General features: G+C 34.7%; 1 protein-coding gene across 6 annotated transcripts in view; it reads left to right on the forward strand.

Moving 5' to 3' along the window:
- The window catches only part of LOC117172541, a 179,055-nt gene that overhangs the window by 66,529 nt on the left and 90,255 nt on the right, over positions 1-22,271 (forward strand). For all 6 annotated transcript variants that reach the window (XM_033360577.1, XM_033360580.1, XM_033360579.1 and 3 more), the window contains one exon: positions 1,905-2,020. In XM_033360577.1, the coding sequence (XP_033216468.1) occupies positions 1,918-2,020 (103 nt within the window). In that variant the 5' untranslated portion in view covers positions 1,905-1,917. The remainder of the gene's footprint in view (positions 1-1,904; positions 2,021-22,271) is intronic.

The following is a 22,271-nucleotide window of genomic DNA, read 5'->3' on the forward strand; positions in this document are numbered from 1 at the left end:
TTTTAAGTTGAGGAAGCATTTGGGGGCCCCTTCAAAAGCGGGGCCCCGGGCTACAGCCCCTACAGCCCCCCCCCCTTAATCCGGCCATGGTCCAAGTGCCCTATGAAACCAAGGCCTCAAAAGCACTGTGTGTAAATAATCGTCAAAGATAACAAAAGAAAATTTATTGTTTATGTCAACTAACTTATATGCCTTTCAGAAAAAAGTTTTAGTTAAATAATGTAGTTCTTATAAATATCTACAAACTGACATGTCATACATTAAAATTGGTTCATTTGCTTACATGGAAAAAACAGTGCGAAAGTACCTTTGCTTTAAATAAACAATTATTATTGAAATTATTAAGCAAAACGTCTCAAACGTTCACAAAATATGTTTCTTGAAAAATTTGAACCTGAAATAATTATTAGTTTTCATAATAACTCATTTGTTATTGAAAATGAGACTATTTTTCAATTAAATTTCTACAGAATTGACCGATAGGTTATCAACAAAAAGTCGGTTATTGTCCTCTGCAAGATTTGTGCTTTCAAGTACACTTAGTAGTAAAGCAATTTATCATTATTCAATTCCAGAACCTTTTTCCACATAAAAAATACATTTTTTCGATTAAAAAAAAGGAACTTAAAGTTTGTTTAGTTTGTAGACAAAAATTTAAAGAATTTAACAAAAAAATTTCTAGGATTTTTGTTAAACGTGTATATTGTAAACAATAAGATACTTATTTAAACTTATTCCAATTTGAACACGTGAATTTAATTTTGGAGCGAGCACTCGACCGGTAGCAGTGGTTTCCCCCACTCCTTCGCCACAGAACACGTCAATCCTTTTCCCATAATCAGTCACCGCAATCAAGAAAAAAATAATAATGCATTATCTTGCAAATTTTATAACAAATAGTACAGATATTATTCTGTAATTCTATAAAACAAATTTTTGTTGTTGAAAATTTTTAGAAAAATAGCACATCGGATGGATTTTATCTCGATTCCATTAAGTAAAAATGAACCAAGTTATTTTATTTGTTAATTTCCAAAAATGTACCGTCTTTTTGTAGCCATTTTTATGCAATTTAGTTATAAAATAGCGTTTTGTCGCTAGGTGCAATTTAATAGCACAACTCCTGTAGTACACAATATAACACGCTTTTTGCTAATATCCTATCGGCCAAATCTTTAGAAATTCCCTTGAAAGCTAGTTTATTTTTTAATAATAAGTGAGTTCTTATTAAAATTAATAATTATTTCGGTCTGAAGTTTTGCACGAATCATAAGGATGGCAAGGGACATATTCTCTGAAAGTTAGACACTTGTTGACTTATTATTGCAATAATAATTGCATATATAAAAAAGAAAGTTTTGGACAGTTTTTATTTATAACTTTTGTTTGTGACAGCTTAAAATGCCAGATTTATTTTTCTTTTGCCGTTTTTTCTTTCATTTCGACAATTACCGACTAAAGTAGTTCTTGTAGAGTAATAAACATTGAAATTAAAATTTCAATTTTAAATCTTCGGTCATACGATCATTTATTAATAAAATTAGTTTATAACAACGTTTCGGCCACATTTTTGTGCCTTCTTCAGGTTTAAAACATTTTGTGTATTCTATATCACGACTTGGGGCAGGACCATATGTGACCGAAACGTTGTTATAAACTGATTTTATTAATAAATGATCGTATGACCGAAGATTTAAAATTGAAATTTTAATTTCAATCTTTATTACTCTATTTGATGGACGATCGATGAAAATTCCTCGTTGTTGGTTACACCTTCAACTATACTTTTAAAGTAGTTCTTGCTGGGAGAGACTTAATTATTTGATCTAAATTCATTAACTAAAGGAGGACCGAAATGTTTTAAGCATTTAACGACTAATTCATGTTTCGTTTCTTTATTTTAGGAGGAAGGTGACGATGGCTTTTCCTCCTCTAGTTAGTTCAACTCCACCCCCTTTGGATAATTGTGGAGAATCTGATGAGGATGAGTTTGGGGACTTTACAGTAGGCGGATTAGATGGTAAGATGAAAAATCTTAAAAATCAGAATTTTTCTGTCTATACCATATATGAGAAAGAATACATTATATTATATTTTAACCTTTAGGGATATGCATGCAAGACCCCTCTGACACTTACACGGGGTTTGCGCGTAACGGGATACAAGGATTCTAATACTATTATTATTTATTATTATTATTAATATTAATTATTATTATTTATGATTAATTATAATTAATTTTAAATATATGAGTTGAAAAGGGCTTTAAGTGTCCGCTTAGATAGAAAGCGACTTACGAGAAATAAGGATTGAAAGAAATCCGCTCCGAATAACGATCGATCGAATTTTGAGCGTTCTAGACAACCGCGATTGAGTAGTGACTTACTTTATAGGCTTAAGTGTATCCTGTACACTTTCTATTGATATTTTTGTATTTCTAGAAAAACTAGGATAAAAAGTAAAGTGTTGTCCAAAGTGTATTAATCTGATATAAGAAAATAAACTATAATTGAACTTCAAGTTCTGGTTAAAACTCCTGTAAGGAGTATTTTCGTTCAATATTGACTATTAGAATAACGTCAAAAATGACAAGGAAGGTTCCTGCAATCGCAAAGATGTGGGGAGAATAATGGATGCTATTTCTGTACTAAGAAGAAGGAAAACAGCGAAAATTCCAACAATGGAAAATAAAACTAAGCTCCATAAGCGTACATCTATATGGATCAACCATTCCAACTAGAAACAAATTATCGCTACTAGAAAACTAAGTAAAAATGACGATTATTTCATGGACATGAATGAAACTCTACAACTTGAAACTACTGGAAAACAACAGTTTTTTTATAAAGTATAATCCAGGCTTTACTGAGATTTTTACAACATGTGACAATAGCTATCTAGTGCACAAACAAAAATGAACAAATAAGAACCTATATCTTAAAAGAACTATACGATAAACTGAATAAAGAAAGAAATTTTGAAAGAATTGAACGAGCTTCAATTTCCAGCTTTAAGTGCACTGAACCTCATCTAGAAAATCCGTCGGCCTGTCAAGAATACATGAAGGGATTAGAGTCGTTTTCTAATAAAAAACAAAAAATCTTTACCTTTACAGAAAAATCAAAATGAACCCTAGAATGAGTAATCCCAAATATAGATCGTTAGAAAATGCGAAACTTTCCTCTTTTAGGGAAATCATCTTCTCTTCTCAACTATTTTTCAATAATGATCTTAATGAATTGACAATGCTCATGAAAGAAATAAATCAAATCAAAGAAATGTGTAAATTCTCAAAAATATTAAGTGCACTTAAAGAACTTAAAATTAACCTAAGAAAATGTCAATCACCAATAGATGAGTTTTAAGTATTTGTCAAATTTGCTAAAAATTTCGAAAATTATGAATAAAATTATAATTTCTAGCTGGAATGCAATTGATATTAAAAACGGACCGAGGAAACTGATTGAATTTGTTGGTCATTTTAATATTGACATATTAATGATTAATGAATGAAAATGTACTTTAAAACATCAATTAAAAGTCAGAAATTATACGTATTTAAAGAAAGATAAAATAAATAATAATAAAAGATAATAATAAATAAGAAATAATAATTTTTTTTTAAATATTGGATCAGATTATAGACTCCCAACGACAGAGACTTGATGTTCTTACTGCCAGACTGCGTCGGTACAAGAAAAGTAGTGCACGAAGGCAACAAAATCGAAACTTTCAGACAGATGAAAGAAGGTTCTATCGTGAACTGAGAGGAAAGCCAAATAACCAGCAAGACACCGATGTCCCTCAATTGGAAGATATGACTAACTACTGATCGGGTGTTTGGGGAAAAATGAACAGATGCAATTCGGACACTGCGTGGTTCAAACTGGAGGAAGCAAGGGCAAGCAATAGCCCTGAAATGCAACTGACAAACATCACAGCTTTAGATTTTTCAGCGGTCTTGGAAAGGGCAAGTAATTGGAGAGCTCCAGGTCGGGACATGGTGCACAACTTCTGGCAGAAGTACCTGACGAGTGTGAATCTTGCGTTAGCAAAGTGTTTTCAGAAGATCATTGAACACCCAGATCTGATGCCAGGCTTTATGGTCTAGAGTACAAGGTACATGCTACCAAAAAAAAACAGACGCTTAAAATCCGTCTGACATTCGACCGACAGCCTGCCTTCCAACAATTTATAAATGCCTTCCAGCTATCATGGCAGATAAGGTATATTCTCATTGCGACAAGAATAAAATTCTTACAGAAGAACAAAAAGGATGTTTTAAAAACTCGCGAGGCTGTAAAGATCTACTCACTATAGACGCGGTTGCCATGACTCAAGCTCGTAAGCATCAAAGGAACTTACATATGACATCCATTGACTACAAGCAAGCGTTTCCTTCCATGCTGCATGAATATTTGCTTGAAGTCTTAAAACTTTACAAAATCTGCCCACACATTATTGACTTTCTAAGGCATGCGATGAGGCTCTGGGGTACGGGAATCAAGTATTTTGATAATGGACAACCAAGGATAACTATATCAATACTTTTTACGACGGGTATATTTCAAGGAGACTCCTTCAGCGCACTATGTTTCTGTTTAGCGTTCAATCCATTGAGAAAAACACTAGACAGCGTGTCACATGGATTCAGAATTCATAATAATGAGGATGGTCATCAAGTGTCCCATCTTCTTTACATGGATGACCTAAAGCTGTACGCTAGTTCAGCCCAGAATATGCAGCAACTGATCGATGTCATAAAGCAGTTTTCTAATGATATCCACATGGAGTTCGGACTAGATAAATGTAGAACAGTGCATGTAATCAGAGGGGGATTAGGGACCGCAGAGTTAGAGAATGAGTTGGAAAATGACATCAAGGCAATGGCTGCAGGCGAATCATATAAATATCTGGGTATTCTTGATTCTAAGTGTAATTTGGCATACAATAGTTAAGACAAGCCCAACGACTGCCTTCACTAAGAGACTCAGATTGATCATCAAGAGTTTTCTCTACTCGGCGAACAAAATCAGAGCAATCAACACATACGCCATCCCTGTCCTCACGTACTCCTTCGGGCTCATAAATTGGTCTAACACCGACCTTGAATAGTTAAACAGAATTGTTCGCGTAGAAATTACGAAGCACCGAATGCACCACAGAAATTCAGCGATTGAATGGGTAGTTCTACCACGACATATTGGGGGTAGGGGCGTTGCAGGTGTCAAAAAACGGTGTAAGTGTCAAGTTATACAGTTGCAAGACTATTTTAACAGCAAGCGAAATGTGGGGCTTTACAGTAGCATCTGCAAAGTGGTTCTTGACTACACGCCCTTAAATTTGTTCACGAATGGGGCCTTCAATATCAGGGGAGAAACCATAAAGGAATTAGAAATACAATGGAGGCAGAAAGCCATCCATGGCGAGCACCCGAAAACATTAGATCAAAATGAAGTGGATAATGAGGCATCCAATATTTGGTTAACCCTTACTTGACACACTGGGGTATAAACAACCCCAGGCCCACATTTTCCTAATTTTGAATATCTTAACCTGAGGAAAATGGGCCTGTGACGTCATTTATTAGTAGTTGGAAAGTTTTGCTGCCCCCTCCAGCCCGTACCATCACGCTGGGGTGATCAGTCTCTCTGCGACAGCCGTCCGAAGTCGAGTGGGATCACCTGTACCCCAGTGTGTCAAGTAACATTGAGTTGGTGAAATCGAAGTGATTTTTTTCTTCCATATATTGACATCGAAGTGAATAAAAAACTAGGTATATTATGTTGTACAATGTCTGATTTTTTTACGGTATATAACAATTTTTTTTTATTCAGATATCGTATTATTTGCGGCCAGAATATTACTTCCGATTATTCACTGAGCCGATTTAAAACACTAGCCATTCAGTTACTTGTGACAATTGATATACTTCGATATCTCTCCGGCAACGAATACTTCCTGATCCATTCAACATAAGGGTTACTGAAACTCTGAAGAAAAATAAACGCGAAATTCCAGCCGACTTCATAGTTGCGCCGAGAACACGGCCAAATACAAAGGTTTGCCATACGCAGGACTTAACCCTCGTCTTCTGCGCTAAAAAAACAAGAAGTCAAATCAAGAAGTCATTCCTGTACTATGGCTGGGAAGACCTGCAGGTGGCCGGCAATGTATTTTTGCGGTATGTTGGATCAGGCAATTGTCAACGCGAGAATTTTGCTCAAATGAAAACTGAAAAATGACGGAAACGATGCCAAGGTTATGACGATCGACTACTTGGAAAATTTATATATCCATCTCGTAACATCGTACTTGGAACAGAGGTATGCGGTGGGTACGTTCCGGAGGAATGTTAGACTTGGCATCGCAGGAATTTAAAATATATATATTGGGGCTGAAAGAGCTTTAGTACGCATCAATCTACCTTCTGCAATGCGCCGCGTACTTTGGAAGAGAAAAGAAGATCGAAAAAGCCGAAAAAGTTGCTCAGCCTGTCACAGTCCCATTTGCAATGAGCACAGTTATGTAATTTGCGACGATTGTACCGACAGTTGAAAGATGAATTGGTTTCATAATCATTGTGATTACGTTTTTTATGTCATTTTCAACATATTCAATCGATTTTTATAACCGTACTCATATAAATATTGGTTTGAAACAATAAATATTACTCATTATTCTGGTACTAATACAATACTCATTTTTTAGCGAAATTCCTCCATTCATTTCTAAGAATAAATACCTTTTTTCAGGGATCACAAAGGAAACCTTTTTTTTTTTCTTATAGAACTATATCTTGAGCGAGCTCAGCTGAATTTTTAGCCATTTTTGAAAAAAAAAATAAAAAAGTTATGTTTTTTTTTCTGTAAAACTTGTCATTTTTTCGATTTTTTCGGACAATGCAATTTTTTTACTACAGTTAATTTTACTTTTTGGCCATATCATCTATATAATTTCAAAAAGCATACTATTAAGAACCTACAAAAAAATTGACAACTTAAAATAATCAACAACTTATTTTTTATAACAATTTTTGTTGCTGGGGTACAAAGCAACCAAGTGTGTCAAGTATGTCACACAGTCGAAGTGTGTCAAGTAAGGGTTAAGAAAGGGTGTTCTGTATCCAGAGATGGAAGGATTCGTCATTCGTTGACCGGTGCCGATTATGTGGAGATACTTGCCCAAAACCTAGGACTCTTAAGAGAATAGATGCCTTTCTATAGATACATTCCAATGCCCGTTTTAGAAAGCGAAGATAACATCTTATATTGGAATGTTACTATCCAATCGGATCATTACGACCGGACCAATCGACCTAACTTCATATTGCGAGAAAAAAAGGTGGAAGAGTCTACATCATTGACATTGCTTGACCGCTTAACCAAAATTTGTTCTCAACCTGTACAACCAAGATCCACTAGTATAGCGAGTTAAGGCATGAAGTAAAGACTATATGGAAGAATGTGAATGATGCATCTATTCATCCTATTGTAATTTTGGCTATAGGCAATGTGTACGCAAGATGCACTGAACATCTTGAACATTTAGGAGTCAGTAGGATATTGGCGGCAGCTCAGAAGGCGGTTTTATTAAACACCTGTCGCATTGTAAGAAACTGTCTGGACCATCAGAAAATGAGCGACTAAAAACCCGTGGAGTGGCAGATGATAGCTCTAAGAAAACATCCAGAGGTGACTGTTGTCACCTCCAACGTTTGTGGCCGCTCGTAATTGTATACCTACAACATCATCGCAGGAGGTTTCAAGCATCGTATTAAATTAATTGAATTAATGTATAAGATTCTAATCTCATCAGTCACTTGATTTAGTCCGTGGCTATTATGTATAACCGGGCTTACGCGAGTAAAAGTTTCGTAAAAACATAAAAGATGGAGAAAATAGTGCAGATAGGGGAGCTGTACGCATTTATAAAAAAATACTGTTCCATGGAAGGCTGTTAAAATCTGTAATTCTATAACGTTAGAATGTATATAAACTTAGTTAGTGATATCCAGATAGTAGCTGTGTTTGGTAATCCTCGTAATGAATTAAGAAGCAGAGAAATTTATAAGTTGTTAAATATAGATATAACTTTAGTTTAAGGTATTCAAATGATCCTATGCTCTATTCAGAGAATGAATCAACGCCTTTAATTGTTGAAAATAGATTAATATATCACTATGATAATTTGGAGTAGTCAAACTTTCGCAGCCTATTAAATAAAGAAATTAAAACTACATCACAGATAACAAGTATAAACCCTCCTGGCTTTATTAAAAAAATGTGCGATAAAAGGAGCCTTTGAAAAACGTGGCTCTCTTTGAAGAATGACAAAAACACTCAAAAAATAATATTGTCCTACACCTACATTGCAAAAAGATAATGAGGTTGCATCCATTCCATTAGATAAAGCCCAAATGTCAGCAACGCAATATGACTTCTATTTAAAGATGATAAGAAAATAAGTCGTTGTCGATTACTTGTCAATTTTATTTTAAAGCATGACTGAGAAACACTCAGAACATATGAGGTATAACGTTACGACTGTACGTCGACAGTCCATATCAGAAACAACTTACTTCTCATGGAAATATGTGAAGGGGCCATCCATATCCCACCTGGACACTTTAAGGGGGAGGGTGGAGGGCAAAATTTTACGCTTGTCCACGAGGGGGGCCGGGGAGGTCGAGCTAGAATCCACGTGGACACACATTTCCCTAAATCTCTGGAAAATATACTGAAATGAGACAAGGTATACTCTAGGTATACTCCAACTTTTATATTGTGCCAGCACACAATATAATTTTTATTTTCATTTCTATTTTTTTCACGACTTTTTCTTTGAAAGACAAATCATGTTTAAGCTCACGTTCCTAAGCTAATTCGAATTTTTTCAGCCAATTCATCGCTCCTTTTGGACTTATTATAATCCGGGAGCTCGCGACAATCCTATGGTCGTCATTTTATTTCTCACTAAAAATTCAGATTCTTTTGTTTTCATAGTCAACAGTTCGAAATTCGTTGACTAACTAACAGCTGTTGGTGTATTTTTCAACAATTTATCGTGAAACTCGTAAAAAATTCGAGTGAAAAAGCGTCATTTTAGTACTCTTGAAACCCACGCGGAATGATTGTTTAGATGCTAAAAACTAACAATAAGTTTGACTGGCAGCTCCTGAGTGGTGCCAAAGTTAACTGGCAGACTGTCAAACAGGTACAAAATTTGAGTGAAAAATGTCATTTTAGTACTCTTCAAACCCACGGCGAATGATTGTTTGGATGCTAAAAACTAACAATAAGTTTGACTGGCAGCTCCTGAGTGGTGCCAAAGTTAACTGGGAAACTGTCAAACATGTCAAAAATTCGAGTAAAAAAACGTCATTCTAGTACTCTTCAAATCCATTGAGGATGGCTGTATTGGTACAAACAACTAACAAAGAATTTGATTGGCAGCTCCTGAGTAGTGCCAAAGTTGACTGACATTTTAATCAGAAAACGAATGGTCCTTTTCATTAACTAAAATTTTCATCTATAGTATACTTTTATAAAACGAATATGTATATAAAAAGGAAATTACGAAATTCTCACTTGTTACGTAAATCCACAGCTCGCAACAATGGGTTTCAAGAGTACTAAAATCACCTTCCTTGACTTGAATTTTTGGCATGTTTGACAGTCTGTCAGTCAACTTTGGCACCACTCAGGAGCTGCCAGTGAATTTTCTTGGTAGTTGTTTGCACCTAAAAAGTCATCCCCAATGGGTTTCGTGAGTACTAAAATTACGTACTCAAATGACGACCTTGGAATTGTCGCGAGCTCCCGGACATTTTGAAGACTAATAATATCTATAATTTCATAAAATATGTACACGTGGACAAAGTACGGGGGAGGGGGGATATTTGTCCAAATTCCACGGCTGTCCACGAGGGGGGTGGGGGGGGGTCAAAAAGTGGTGAAACATTTTCCACGTGGTATATGGATGGCCCCAAATCTGGTAGTTCAATAAAATGTAGTATCAGTTTTTATCATATTTAACCTTCAAGCGAGTGCGTGGGCGGTAGTCCACCATCCGTGATAGAAAAACATGAATACCTACAGACTAACCGTGTCCAGAAGCTCGGGAGGGGCTTGTATTCTCTTGTTACTATATATGACGCAATATAGCATTGCCGTCACTTCTGGGACTGCAGGTCGTGCGTGCCAGCCATCATCAAAAGTTAAAAGGGTCAGGTTGTCGGTAATTTATCGCTTTACAAAATTCAGTACAAAATTATGAAAACCCCACTTTCATGGGACTGTTTATTTTTGTATTTTTATTCTTTATGGAGATACTTATCGATTATAGTAATATTGTAAACTTTTTACTGTATATCTATTTTATACATTGTTCAAGTCTTAACAAATGGTTTCATTGTTTAAACATGTATTTAGACCATTCTATTAAAAATAACCTCGATTACAAAGGTTTATAGTCATATATGAACTGTAGAATAAGTGAAAACGAAGTGGCGGTAGGTTACCACCCCGCGCCCACTAGTGATAAAAGGAGGCGCGTCCGCATGAACGTTAAATATTCATATTTTATTGGACTACCAGGCTTACATATTTCCATGAGGAGTTAGTTTTTTCTGATGAGGACTGTCGACGTACAGTCGAAACGTTATACCTCATATGTACACTGAAAAAAACTTTTTTTCGGATCAAGTAAATTTTATTTGATTCAAGTTAATCGCAGGTATGAATATAATCTTCATTTTTTTAATTATTAAAATATGTAATTCGCACACACACTCTTACTTACACATATAATCGTACGCCTAAATGATTTAAAAAATTGCACTCGCTCAGGATTCGAACCCTTCCTAAACTAGCTGAACTTGTGTGTCCTAATCGCGCGCTCTAACCACTTCTCTAACGAAGCACTTCGATTTCGATGACAAAATCTCGGCTAAGAATTTCAAGGCAGTATCTTACCAAGCCGTATGGTGAGCCTTAACCAGCTTCAAACTAGAAGTTGTTAAACTCAATATTTCTTTTGAGAAAACATCTTTTTGAGGATACTTCAAAATTTTCGAGAGAGAGAGTTGTTAATACCAATGCAAAGAATTCTTCTCCTTAAGTTGCAATAGCTTTTTTCAAAACTTTTCTATTAAAAATAAAAATTAACTTTTTATTTTTAAACTGTTTTCAAATGAAAAAGTGTTTTCAAAAATTTAACATTCTACAATTTAAGCAGCTTTGACTTTGAAATATTCAATATACTTTAAAGTAGTATCAAATTAAAAATTATTTTTATTTAAAAGCCCAAATGCAATTTCAAATCCTTTAAGTATTAAGTCATCAATTTTAAAAGTTTTTAATTCTTTCTTTTTTCAAACTTTTATTCTGAAATAATTTTATCTACAGATTCTCGATTTTAAAAATACTTTTAAATTTTGGACGCCTTGAATTTATTTTTGACCACTTATTTTTATTACTATTAGTATTTTTCAATTATTTAGTATTATTAATGTCGAAAACATTGATTTGTGAACAATTACTGGCAATTGCTTAGTTCAAATACTTTAAATAAAATACTTGGTTTTTAAGCTCTGTCCAATTATATCAGAAAAAAGGCTTCTCTGAGCCCTTCCAACTGGGGTTTTCTTTGAAAGGGTTATAAATTTACTCTCAATTTCCCGTCGAAAAAATTCGTAGATCTTGAAAAAGGTTGAGCGATTCTCGGTCACGCTCCACCTGTGGATTGTGGTGACCCCTGGGCTAGATTAACATTGTTTTTTAAAGTTAAAAAATATGTTGCCTAAAACTAATGTAGTTTAAATTAGAATAACACATGATTATTTTTAATTTTCAAAACTAATTTTTTTTACTCATAACTTTCTTGAATTTTGCCATGTTTGTGATTTTCAAACTGCTATTATCAAATACGAAAATTGTGTGTAAACAAAATACAATTATGTCTTGCAACTTTAATTTAAATTGAATAAGGTGGCCGTTTCAATCCAGGAAAAAAATTTCCAGTCATTTTCCAATTCACAAAAATGTTTCACGGTTAAAAAAAATTCTAAATGATTTAATTTTAAGTAGATTAATAAATTCTAATAATCAACGAAAAAAATATAGACGCAGTACATTTATAACCTTTGAATAATTTTAGGAATGAAATGACTTTTGAATCTTGTATAATGATATCAAAATTAAAAACAATTTTTTCAAATCTATTTAAAAATTAAATTCTTACTACTAAAAACTTACTGACGCAGTAAACTTATAATTTTTATAATAGTTTTATGAGTGATTTGATTTGTGTGTCAGCCTAAAGTTAGTAGTTTATCAAAGTTGCAAATTCCTATCTACATTTTCGTAATTAAAATTGATTATGTGCACCAATGTTTTGGATTTTATAGATATTATTGAATTTCAAAATAATTGTATCTCAAAATAAAATAATGAAAAAAAGTTTTCACTACGAACCAACTTCATGCTGCGAACAGAATGTATTAACGGTGAAGAGAAACCACTTCATACAGTGTAAACTTGTCGATTATTATATTTAATAAGATACTTATTCAGTTAGAAGCAAATTAATTTAGGCCAATATATTCGATTTCATAGTATGTGTGCAATGTCTATTGTATCAAGTCTTCAGCATTATTTTCAAGAGAAATTATTTCTTCGCTAAATACATTCATTTTCTCGTCTCAAGAACATGAACATTGTTTCAATTAGAATAGTATTCAAAATAAGTATATAAATTTTCTTGGATCATGAAACATTTTGTTGGAGTTTTAGTTACTTATCATGAGAATATAATTTTAATCCAATATTTTATTAAACTTTACGCAAATAAGTATAATGGAAGAAATTAACTCAATAATTTTTTGCTTAGAGTAAATACAATCTTGATTCAAATAGTTATCCTGATTCTATTATTTTCTCGATTCAAAAAAATCGGTCCCTTGTAAAAAGAAAATACTTGCTTCTTTCAAGTAAAATCAGCCAAATAAATTAGCCTACTTGATTCAATGCAAATTTTTTTTCAGTGTACTGAGTGTTTCTTAGTCATGATTTAAAATAAAATTGACCTGTTATCAACAAGGACTTATTTTCTTATCATCTCTAAATATATATTGTAGCCTGGTCAACACCGTAACATCTTGTGTGGGTGTGTGTGTGTCAGGGTGTTTAAAACAAAAATACTTTTTTTTGAATGGCGTTGAAAAGTTGAAAGTACATATGAAAACAAAAAATTTCGCACCTACTAGAGCCCTTAATATTAATATTAAGGTTTGCCTCTATTCATTTGTAATTTTTCTGTTCAAATAACACGGAAAATTTTATTTTTGAGTTTTAATTACTTCGAAATGGCTTGTTTGCACAACCTCCCAGAGAGAGGATTTATATGAAATTTCACGCTCTACAAAAAACGTATACAGGTCAAAGTTCCTCAGATCAACCGTTTTAAAGATATCTGCGATCAAAAATAACACTCATCAATAATTTCAAATATTTTCCAGTAAAACTGCAAAAAAATATCAGACTCTATATTCATATGATTTTTTTTTGTAAAGTCACTTGTTTTTTGTTATAAAGAATTAATTGTTCAATAAAATTTATTAGTATTTAGTAGAAAATAAAATAAATTTCTTATAAAAAATACCCAAAAATCATTTATTTGATATTTTTAACCTTTATATTGATATATTTGTGCTTTTTGTGAGTTACGTACTGAGTAAATTAACAAAAAAAAGTTTACAATCTCAGGTTAACGGAATTCAAGTGATTTTACAAAAAAAAATAATATGAATATAGATTATGATCTTTTTTTGCAGTTTTATTGGAAAACATTTAAAAAATTTTATTAGTGTTTTTTTATCACAGATATCTTTTAAACGGTTGATCTGAGGAACTTTGACCTTTAGACGTTTTTTGTAGAGCGTGAAATTTCCTATAAATCCTCTCACTGCGATGTTGCGCAGACAAGCCATTCCTAAGTAATTAAAATTCAAAAACAAAAAATAAAATTTTCTGTGTTATTTAAATAGAAAAATTAAAAATGAATAGACGCAAACCTTAATATCAATATTAAGGGCTCTAATAGGTGCCAAAATTTTTGTTTTTATATGTACTTTCAACTTTTCAACACCATTAGAAAAAAATTGTTTTTTTAAACACCCTTGTGTTTGTGTGTGTGTAACTTCTTTAAATTGAGTAAATTGGGTGCATCTAGCGTAACGAGTTTTCAAGATACAAGGACCTAAGTTTTTGATGATTCACTCCGGCCAATTTTACCCTAAATAGAAAATGATACGTAGACCAATTTTGGTTTACGGTTCACCAGTATGGTGTAGCACTGCGGAAACTAATTTGAAACGATTAACAATCTTAGAAAACAAGTGCCTAACAAGTCCAGCAAATTCAAAAATGATATTAATAATATCTCAAAATAAAAACTTCCGTTTTGCTTAAACAACAAACTACCATGCCAAGGACTATCAATCTTTAAACACTAACACCTACTCGAGAGTGTAAATGTAAATAGGTTTTTTTGACTGTTTTTTCTCTACATCTCACCAAATACTCTTTTGCACTAAGCATTAGAACGCCCATGTAAACTTATCTCCACCAAATATAATAATTATAAATTTTTATATAATTTTTATTGAAATAAATATAGTTTCAGGCTAGAGATTGTGCCGTCATGCGCTCGCGTCATCGTACTGTTTTTCTAATTTTTTCCTACAAATAATTTAACCGTCAATATGCACACATATTACAAATTTAATAATAAATATTTTAAAAATATATTTTAATAATCTGACAATCTTTTTATCTGACACAAACATTTTTCTATCGATAAGTTGATCTTTACAGAACATAATAAATGATTTTTAAGCAATAAACATAATTAAACCACGTTCCAAACTCTTTTATTCCCTTTCTATTTTCTATATCTTGCCCTTTCTGTTCCAAAAAGGGCTAGATAAGGTTGTAAAGGTTGTCGCTTGCTTCTCAATATTTGGACGAGAACGGAAAGATCCTCTGGCAGAGGTAGTTTGTCGATCTGTGTCTCTCAATTCGGAGTACAACTGATGAACACGTACATTGCCAATTGTGGGAGGAGAATATACTTCGCCAATTGTGGGGTGAGCACGTATTTCACCGATACGGGAAAAAGGACGTACTTCGCTAAAAGTGGATTGAGCACTCACGTTTCCAATAATGGGATGAGCACGCACAATCCAAAAGATTGGAGTTTTAATGTTTCACGCTAATGAATATTGAGTTACGCGACTCACTAACGTTTCCGTTCCTCCTGCTGATACTCTCGGCCATCGTCCGCTTCTTACTGTTTCAGGTGTGTGCACTGTTTGTGCTAACCTAATTATGTATCAGACGTCATATACATTTATTGTGTATTCGTCACTAGGAACTTATGTTTGCTTATGCACATGTGTATACTTATTGCCAATATTTTATATTTATTATACCATTAGGCCATTTTCTCTTTCATAGTGGGCGTGACTCCCTAGGGGATGAAGGGAGTAATGTAGAGGGGAAGGTATAGAATTTTTTATTAATCTAGAACTTTCGTTCGTTCTACAACACTGCTCTGACTCAATTTGAGTGAAGAAACTCACAAATTCATCATGTTAGGCTCCCCAATCGTACCCATTAGTATCCAAGGTCTTTTGTTTGAGGCATAATTCACGCCACTGACACTCTTTTAATAAACTATTGTCGTCACACTTTTCTGTCCTGTCATACCTCTCTAGCTTTCTTCATACCCCTGCATTTTTTCATGCAAGCTCTCGTTCCACATATGTCCATCAGTATATTTTGACGCACATCACGCACAGGAATTTCATATTAATAACGTTAATTTTATTCTTATCCTTTTCTTGATATGTCCTCGTCTCTGTGCCGTATAGTATAGTCGGTAAAAATAAGAATTATTTATTGCACTTTTAGCTTAACTTACTATATTGTTACTTTTAAAAATGGGACTAGTTCCGGTGATAATCTTTTTTGATTCGTTTATGCGTCTATCTAATTCCCCATCTATCTTGTCGTCACTCGTGAATAGGCTACCAAGATATATGTGCTTATCAACTTGTTCTGCTATCTCGTCCTTTAAGATAATGTTGCATATTGTTTTTTCACCTTTTACTTCAAAAACCACGATCTTTGTTTTATTTGCATCAATTTCAATGCTCATGTATTTCATGCTTATATTCAGTTTCATTAACATTCCCTTCAAGTCTTCGGTTGACTCTGGCATACAAATCTTATCATCTACGAAAGCTAACACACGTACCTTCACTGTCTCGAGATCCATAGCTTCTTCGTCGAAGAAAGCCATTTAGCTTTAGGGTTATTATGATTTCTAATAGTCTGCTTGAAACGCCTAAGAAAAGTGAATGTGGTATGCTTTTTCTGGTACCTAGGAGTGCTTAAAAATCGTTGACTAAATCTAAACAGATCCTGTCCGCAAGAAAATCACTTTTTCGTTTAGTCAAAAGCACCAATAATCAGTTTTTTGAGAATATCTCTATCAGGGATGTCTGTTAAGAAAAAAGTTCTCATATAATCTGTAAAGAATAAAATTACCTTTTGAACGAGCCCTGTAGCTTTAAAACAGTATATAATGCACCTAGGGGGAGAAAAGTCCCTCTCCTCCTTAGCGCATACGATATTTTTTATAACAAATGAATGATTTCAGACGTTTCTCGAAATAGAGTCATGATTTCTGCCAAAACTGGATTTCGAAAAAAGGAATCATGATCGCAGAAAGGTCTGGTGGGAGAACTGGGTTAAAACCTAGGAGATTTTAACAGATTCTACGACTCGTTAGTTGAAAAAGTTTCGGCAGATATTTTAACGGAAGTTCTTTTTTCGGGTAATATCATGTTTCCCAGTTTTTTCTTGTTGCTAATCGAATTCATCGGTGTACTATTCTGAAACTTTGCTTGATTTCCAGCAAGACTTAAAAAGGTTGCGATTTGTTTAGGCATACCAGATATTTTGTTTTTTCCAACCATTTGTATTGTGCATTTTTCTTTCTGAAAATTCAGCAAGAACCGATCGCACGTAACATTTTCCAGGCGAAGAGCTCGATATTGCTTTACAATTTTTCCATATTCGGAATTAATCGTGAATGATTGTGGCTTATTGGTCTTGGTGTCAGGAATTCTTACTAGCAATAGTCCCCCTTGTTCCTCCACATGCTCCAGTTTTAAGTTTACGAGTTCCTCCCTTCTGAACGCCACCGGAAACGCCGAAAATGAAAAAAATCTTTAAATAATACAATTACTAAATTTTAGGAACAGAAAAATATTAAATATAGTGTTAATAGTATTGGATATCAAGTTTTTCAGGATAGATAAGAACGTTATAAAAATTTTATTTTTGTGTTTGAAATTTGAGAGGTTAGGACATTTTGTAAAGACATTCTTCATATACATAATGTAAATATGATGTAAATATTGTGAATAGTGAGGGTTTACCTTCATTGCTAAATAGATCTCGTTAGGAGCCTCAGGCAAAATTTTTGGGAGATTTTCTGCATTAAAAACATTGGCTTTTATCCTTTGAAACCCTAGAGATTTACTTTTCAAGAGTGCCAATAATGCATTGTATTTTCCAATGTGGATTTTTTCCTTCAAATTGATCATTGTTTTTAGCATGTAAAAATGTGACCATAGAGTCGTTGGCGCATATTTTTTTCCCATCTCTTCCAAGTAAACCACCAAGCAGTTTTGCGAGGTTATAGCTTTTCTTCCCTTTTTCGCCAACGCAAACTTCTGATACGTGGTTTCGTACAATTGCTTAGATTTTCCGGGCTGTAAATTATTTTTTGCAGCACATTCAGCTGCTAGCTATATATCTGGCGGTGTACATTTTGTTTCACTTTCTGAACTGGACATTGTAAAATTCAAATAATAAACGATGAAATTGAAGAAATTGTCGATGATGCCCAACATTCACTACCCGGTGTGAGAAACCCAAGCTCATGGCAGGTAGGGTTAGTTTTACCACAGACAACCATAGACGAAAAGGTATATAGAGTGCGTACTTTTTCTTCGGACACCAAGAAATTCGTGGTATCAGTTCAGTCGGTAATTTCCGCTAAGTTACCATGAATTATTCCAAATGAAAGGCAAAAATTTCCTGTAATTTATGGTAACCTAGCAGAAATTACCAAAAGTTTAATTTTAAAACTTCCGGAAGGGTATGCAAAATTTTGATAAATTACGATGAATATTCCAGAAATTTATGTTAACTTATTCCAAATTATTAAAATATAAAGAAAAAAATTTCCGACTATTTTTGGTAATATACTGTAATTTTAGAGTTCATTCATGGTAACTTACCATAAATTACCCAAAATTCAACTTGAAAAATTTCTATAAATTTCCGGAAATTTATGAAAAATTTCTGTATTTTATAATAATCTTACGGGTAATTTACGGTAACGTAAGGTAAATTACCCAAAATTCAATTTAAAAATTTCTATACATTTCAGGAAATTCTCGGTCATTTATGGTAATTTTACAGGAAAATATGATAACTTACCATAAGTTACCGAGAATTCAATTACAAAAATTTCCATAAATTTCCGGAAATTCATGAACATTTTCGGTAATTTATAGTAATCTTACTGGCAATTTATGGTAACTTAGATAAATTACTTAAAATTCAATTTAATTTTTTTTTTATAAAAATAAGGAAATTTTCGGTCATTTATGGTAATTGTAAAGGGAAGTATGTAACTTAACATAAATTACATCAACTTTAATTTTAAAAATTTTAATAAATTTTTGGAAATTTTCGGTAATTTACGATAATTCTATCAGTCATATATGGTAACTTTCCATAAATTACCGTAAAATTCTATTATCTGCAACCAAAATTTCATCACAGTTTTCGCAGAGAGTGGGCTGATTATCGTAAAATGCGAGCTTATAGATGTATAATTTTCATTATTTATCTCTGATGTCACTTTTCACTCCCTAGAAAGTCAAAAGTGTAGGGAGTAAAAAGTAGAGCTTTAGTCCCGCTTTATAGGCGTCGAAAAGGCCTGAAATCATGCATGTGTCATCAAAAATACATATTGGTTACCGAGATAGGGCGCATTTTATTAGGCCATAAATACAAAAAATAGTTTTTCAGGAATATCTCCTCAAGGATATATCTGATCACTAATGTAATTCACATATTATTTGTACAAAATTTAATGTACAATTTGAATGTTTAATAGCCACCGAGATGGAGCTTCCTAACGTGGACTCTTTTTGATTATTTTTCACGCAATAGTTGAATATCAGTTTTTTTTTAAATTCTTATGTCTTAAGGTGCTAAAAAAGTCCAATCAAAACCATAAAAATCGAAAGCTTTCGATAATCAATCCAGGCCATCGATAGGTCACGCTGGTAGAATGCTGCATCTTTCCAGACACATCTATCGATGAGCAGGTTCACCCGACATCCCGCGACGCTTTTCTTTGAGCATCGTTGTTCATACATTTCTTGCCACATAGGTTCAATTGCCCGCCTATTTTCGGCAGGAGTATTGTGCGCCCTTCCATCAACCACTCCGGAATCGGCTCTCCCGACTTTAAATATGAGGTGAAAATACGGGCCAAATTCTGATGGGCTGAAGGAAACTTCTTGGACCCGAAGGTTTTGATACAATCTGGTCCCGGTGCGGAATAGTTCTTCATCCCTCTTAATGCTTTTTTCACCTCCTCGGTAGTGATGGGTGGGCATTCTTTATCAGGTTTTATGAGGGCATCCCACAGCTCCTTGAAGCTATTTATATTTTCTGAGTCTTCGTCCAGTCTATGCTGCACTTCGTAGACTTCTCAACAAAATACTTCGACCTCCTCTAGTTTGGGCGGGTGGTCGACAGTAACTGGAGGGTTTTAAAAGAGTCGATATGGGTAAGAGAGAAACTGTTGATTTTCTCTGACCCACCTCTCCCTCCGCTCTAGACTTCTCTTAGCGTCAGATAGTTTCCGTATTCTCTTAACAATATGCTGCCTGATGGTCGGCAGCGTTGATTTGTTTTGTTTTACGGTTCGCATCGGCCAAAACTCTCGTTGTATTATACACACAACAATTGATAGCCCAGAGGTCGGATTCTTCGAAAAAATGTCTACGAAGCTCGTCATCCATTTCAGCCAGATCTTTAGGCTTGAGAGAAACTTTGGTGTTGATGTTTCTCCGGGTCATAAAGCATCGCCCTTCCTCTTTTGCATACCTGCCCATGGTTGGTCTTAGTGTCGCCTCTCTTTCTCTGTCTACAAAGTTAAGAGAAGTCTAGCGCAGAGGGAGAGATGGGTCAGAAAAAATCAGCAATTTCCCTCTGATCGATCTCAACTCTTCCAAGACCCTCCAGTTACTGTCGACCACCCGCACAAACTAGAGGAGCTGTGGGATGCCCTCATGACACCTGGTGAAGAATGCCCACCCATCACTACCGAGGAGGTGAAAAAATTATTAAGAGAGATAAAGAACTACTCCGCTCCGGGACCAGATTGTATCAAAACCTTCGGGTCCAAGAAGTTTCCTTCAACCAATCAGCATTTGGCCCGTATTTTCACCTAATATTTAAAGTCGGAAGAACCGATTCCGGAGTGATTGGTGGAAGGGCGCACAATACTCCTGCCGAAAATAAGCAACTTATCTGACCCAAAAAATTACAGGCGAATCACTTGTCTAAACACACTGTATAAGATATTCACAGCTATCCTACCTGATAGGATTGTTCATGCAATTGAATCTGTGTGGCAAGAAATGTGGCCTGGATTGATTATCGGAAAGCTTTCGATTCGACCTCGCATAGACTTATCATCTGTCTTTTGGAAAGCTTAAAGGTTTATTCGCAAATCGTTAGTTGCACAGAGAGATTCATGCCGCTTTGGAAAACTAGACATTATTGCCACTATCTCTAGCACTTCGCTATTCCGACGGTTACTTGTGCGGCAAACCTGCAGATCGAAAGTACAACGTCACTCATATATTTTACATGGAAGATCGTAAGATCTATGCTTAAAACATCCCTGAAGACCCTGAGGTCGTCGATAGAAGCGCTATACGACACATTTGCGCTGGAGAGACTTATACATACCTGGGCGTGCTACAGAGCCGAATGCAGGATGTGACATCTATAAAGGATACTCTCCGAAGCAGATACAAGCGTCTCATCAGCAGCTTTGGTCTTCTGAACTTTCGGCGAGGAACAAAGTATCTGTAACAAACATGCTTGCTGTCCCGGTAGTAGTCTATTCATTTGGATTGGTTTCATGGACGAAGAACGAACTCAGATCCGTTGATATCGGGACAAGAAAGGAATATTGAGTCTTGAATGTCTTTACAACAAGATTATTCTGGGTACAGCGCAGAAAGTCGCAAATGGAAGATACCCTCTTCCTAAAGTGGTCAGGAAGCACGAAGAAGTGGGCAAGCAAGCGTTTCTGTACAAAGAAGCGAAGGAGGCTGCTGAAACACTCGGTCTTAACTTCATTATTAGGGGTGAGCAAAATGCATCAACTCTTATCTATCTTGAGTACTCACTCCTGAAAGCCCGGATTAAGAAAGCACAAGAGAAAAACTTTCGTGAACAGCTCATCGATAAGAAGATGCACGGTATCATTTACAGAAATATGAGGGATCAGTCAATGTCGTGTGAGCTGACTTATGCTTTCCTTTCATTTTGGCATGCCAAGACGGTGTCATTTTTACCTTAACATACCGTCGCCACATTTTGAGCTAAGACATTCCCGATGATAGCTGCAGGGCGTGTTATATACACCCTGAGTATTTATTTATCTGTGTCACTCTTAGGGCATTAACCTTAATATCGCTCCTCCAAATGCTCCTAGGGAAATCGAGCCAATTGTCGGCAATGGGAAGTGCCGCATATACTGGAACTTTATATTCTCGACAATTGTTTCTGTTGTACACTCGAGACCTGGCATGGTTCTTCTTGACTTCGAAAAGCGAAGCATGTTCGTTATCACATTTTCGGAACTAGCTGACAAAAAAATCATAGCCAAGGAGAATGAAAAGAAAGAGAGGTATAGAGACCTTATAAGGGAGTTGCAACGATTGTACCCGGAATATTCTGTTAAACTAATAGTCCTTATCATCGGCGCTGTTGGAGGTGCCAAGCTTTCACTCGTTAGTAACCTGAAAAGTATCCATGCGTGTCAACAATATACTAAAAAACTTGCGGGAAAAATGCAGAAGGCGGTAGTCCTTGGGT

This window comes from Belonocnema kinseyi, chromosome 5 (assembly GCF_010883055.1).
Source record: "Belonocnema kinseyi isolate 2016_QV_RU_SX_M_011 chromosome 5, B_treatae_v1, whole genome shotgun sequence".
Classification (NCBI taxonomy): domain Eukaryota; kingdom Metazoa; phylum Arthropoda; class Insecta; order Hymenoptera; family Cynipidae; genus Belonocnema; species Belonocnema kinseyi.